Consider the following 3,046-nt stretch of genomic DNA (forward strand, 5'->3'; position numbering starts at 1 on the left):
TAAAATGTATAAATAAATATATTTAAGAGATTTGTTTTAATTTGTAATATTTATTAAAAAATATTAAATATTTCATCAATATTAAAAATAAAAAAATATATATATTCAATATATAAATAATTTTCAGTGTATAAGTCATCCTCTTTGTGATATACAGTTACCTTGATGCAGGACATTTGGTCTTACTACCATCTAATAGTACTTTCAAAGCCACAGTAGGTCTGTGGAAATGTAGAGGTAATGAAGTTTGAAGTTCTATTAATATTTGAGGTTGATTGAGGCTGATGTGAAACCTTTGTGTCGTACCTGCTTTCGTTCCTCTGGACTCAGCAGCAGGTACCGTGGATCAAATACAATTTTGTGCAGTTCTTTCTCCCAGGTGGAGAACGCAGACACCTGTTCAAAATACACAGGATGAATGATCCTCATCCAGAACAAACGCATGTCAATTAAGCCACTTCATTTCAAGATTCACAGTGTGTGCAAATATACAAAGTCTGCACTATTTTGGTGGGCCAAGTACTGACAGAATTTAAATTTTTGGGTGAACGATTGCATTAACTTTTATCTCATTTTTTTTCTTTCTTTAAGGCTGAAGTTTCATTATTATCACTGGATTTCTCACCCCTCTTTCCAGAAGCATGTCTCTGAAGTGGCCGATCCGGAGCTCCAGCGGTAAAACCATCCGAAGAGATGATCCATTTTTTCCTTCACACTCAACAGGATGGTCCAGTCTTTAAAGGAATGGAAATACAACAGCTCTGATGTGTAATTCTGTTAATATTTTGTCCAATACATTGAAAAAATTGATGTAGAAACACTACACTAGAAAAACACTAAATTGATATTTTCACTCAGAAAAAAAAATGTCAAAAGTTTTCTAAAACAATTACAAAGAAACAGCAAGTAACACATTGAATTAAACATGACAATTTTAAGTAGAAAAACTAAAAAAAAAGATTTTCTTGTACTCCAATAATCTTTGTTTTATTTACAACTTCAGAAAATATTTTTTTACAGCATTGATTCTGCACAAACTATTATGATGGTAATATAACTCACTCAAATATCTTCAAATATTTTAGAGTAAATATTGTGTGAATTAAATATTCATGCCATTTCAGCAAATCTGACTGTGCCTCTTTTGCTATCATTAATTTTTATCATACACTGCAAAGTTTGGACATACTTTGTTTCTCTTCATCTTCAAAACTTTTTGATCTAAAGACTTATGATTAAATGCTTGAAGTTTTGAACACAGACATAAGTCGTGCATATATATATATTTTTTCTTTTCTTATATTATAAAACTACATTTTGAATGACCTTTTTCATTGGGCATTAAAAAAATCCATACCAGCCAACCAGTATTTCAGACCACAAGGAAAAAAAAAAAAAACAGAAACAAATGAAATCAAAAACTGTTGTAAATGAAATATGCAAAAAAACTGAATTATTCTTGAAATGTAAAGTGTTTTCTTTTCTCCACACAGACATTTGGGAGTATTTCAAACACCCAACTGTTCAATTGAAATCATCTCCAAGAGTGACAGATTGAGAAATTCGCATCATGCTGTGAGTGCAGATGTTGCCCACCAAAAACTAAAGACTTCCTGTTGAGCTGCGATTATTAAGGTGAGTGAAATGCAACACATCTGATACAAGATCCTCCTCATCAATTAAAGCAGATTAAGATCTGCTGTCATATTTTACATGGGTCGGCCCTATACTTACTTGTAGCGCTTGGTGTTTGAACTACCTTCCTCTTCATCGTCGTCGTCATCATCAGCATTTGAGCCATCGTCTGTTGATGGAACAAAACATGCTGTAGATCAGTATATATACACTGTACTTGGATTTAACATTGTAAACAGATTATCAAAAGAAACAAGTGATAAATTAGTAAAAATATGCAACAAGTTTGTAAAGTTTTATTTATGCACATAACTCCAGCTCTTCTGAATTGATATACCTGGCTCATGCCAGGTTGTTAATCCGAAAAGTACAATAAGAACTAATTTACTTGGACATATTTAAATTTTAGACGCTGAATAGATTAAGGTCATCAAATAGATAATCTCCATGAAATGGCAATAAAACTAAATCAATAAATATGAAAAGCCTTCTGGGAAATCAAGCCAACCGTATAATAACTTCCAGACAAGATCCAGACTAATTCAATATTTGCAGAGCCGCTTCATTGGATTACTGCTTTTAGTTAATCCACGAGAACACCAGTTCTGCAGTTGGTGGGTGTATTAAACTTTTACTTGAGCATCATTATCACACTGTGAGGATTAAACTTTCAGCCAAGTTCATCCCTTTACAGACTGTGCACCTGTATTTCATATCATAAAGTCATGAGTTACATTTCACTGATTCAGCAACTTAATCTGAACATAAATGAGTCTTTCCTTGAGGCTACAGTAGGGCTTGCCAACATGACCTCATTAGTATTTGCAGGTATGCTACTGTTCAAAAGTTTGGGGTCAGTAAGGTTTAAAAAAAAAAAAAAAAAAAAAATTTCGAGGAAAAATGAAGTTGATACCTTATATTAAATCCAGATCATTCCTTTCAACATGAAGAAATGGATGGATACACTACTTTTCAAAAGTTTGAGGTCAGCAAAAAAAAAAGAAAAAAAAAAGATTACTTTTATTCAGCAAGGATGCATAAAATTGATCAAAAATGACAGTAAAGACATTTATAATGTTACAAAAGATTTCCATTCACAAAAATGCTGTTCTGTTGAACTTTCTATTCATCGAATAATCCTGAAAATAATTATTTCCACAAACATATTAAGCAGCACAAATGTTTATTAATAAATAATAAATGTTTCTTGAGCAGCAAATCAGCATATTAGAATGCTTTCTGAAGGATCATGTGACACTGAAGACTGCCGAAAATTGAGCGTTGCCATCACAGTAATAATTACATATTTATTCCTGTTTGTATTTACATTTGCATATATTTTATATTTACAAATAAAATGGAAAAATATTTCACAATATTATGTTTTTACTGTATTTTTGATCAAATAAAT

The 3,046-nt window shown here is 31.6% G+C and overlaps 1 protein-coding gene across 1 annotated transcript in view; it reads right to left on the minus strand.

The window, feature by feature from the left end:
- LOC107745703 (transcription elongation regulator 1-like protein) overlaps positions 1 to 3,046 on the minus strand; it is a 98,801-nt gene that overhangs the window by 3,250 nt on the left and 92,505 nt on the right. The window contains exons 9-11 of the mRNA XM_016559630.1: positions 1,735 to 1,804; positions 626 to 734; positions 307 to 396 (exon numbers count right to left, since the gene is read on the minus strand). Coding sequence (XP_016415116.1) covers positions 307 to 396; positions 626 to 734; positions 1,735 to 1,804 — 269 coding nt within the window. The remainder of the gene's footprint in view (positions 1 to 306; positions 397 to 625; positions 735 to 1,734; positions 1,805 to 3,046) is intronic.

Source organism: Sinocyclocheilus rhinocerous, unplaced genomic scaffold (genome assembly GCF_001515625.1).
Source record: "Sinocyclocheilus rhinocerous isolate Xijiao unplaced genomic scaffold, SAMN03320098_v1.1 scaffold1309, whole genome shotgun sequence".
Lineage (NCBI taxonomy): Eukaryota > Metazoa > Chordata > Actinopteri > Cypriniformes > Cyprinidae > Sinocyclocheilus > Sinocyclocheilus rhinocerous.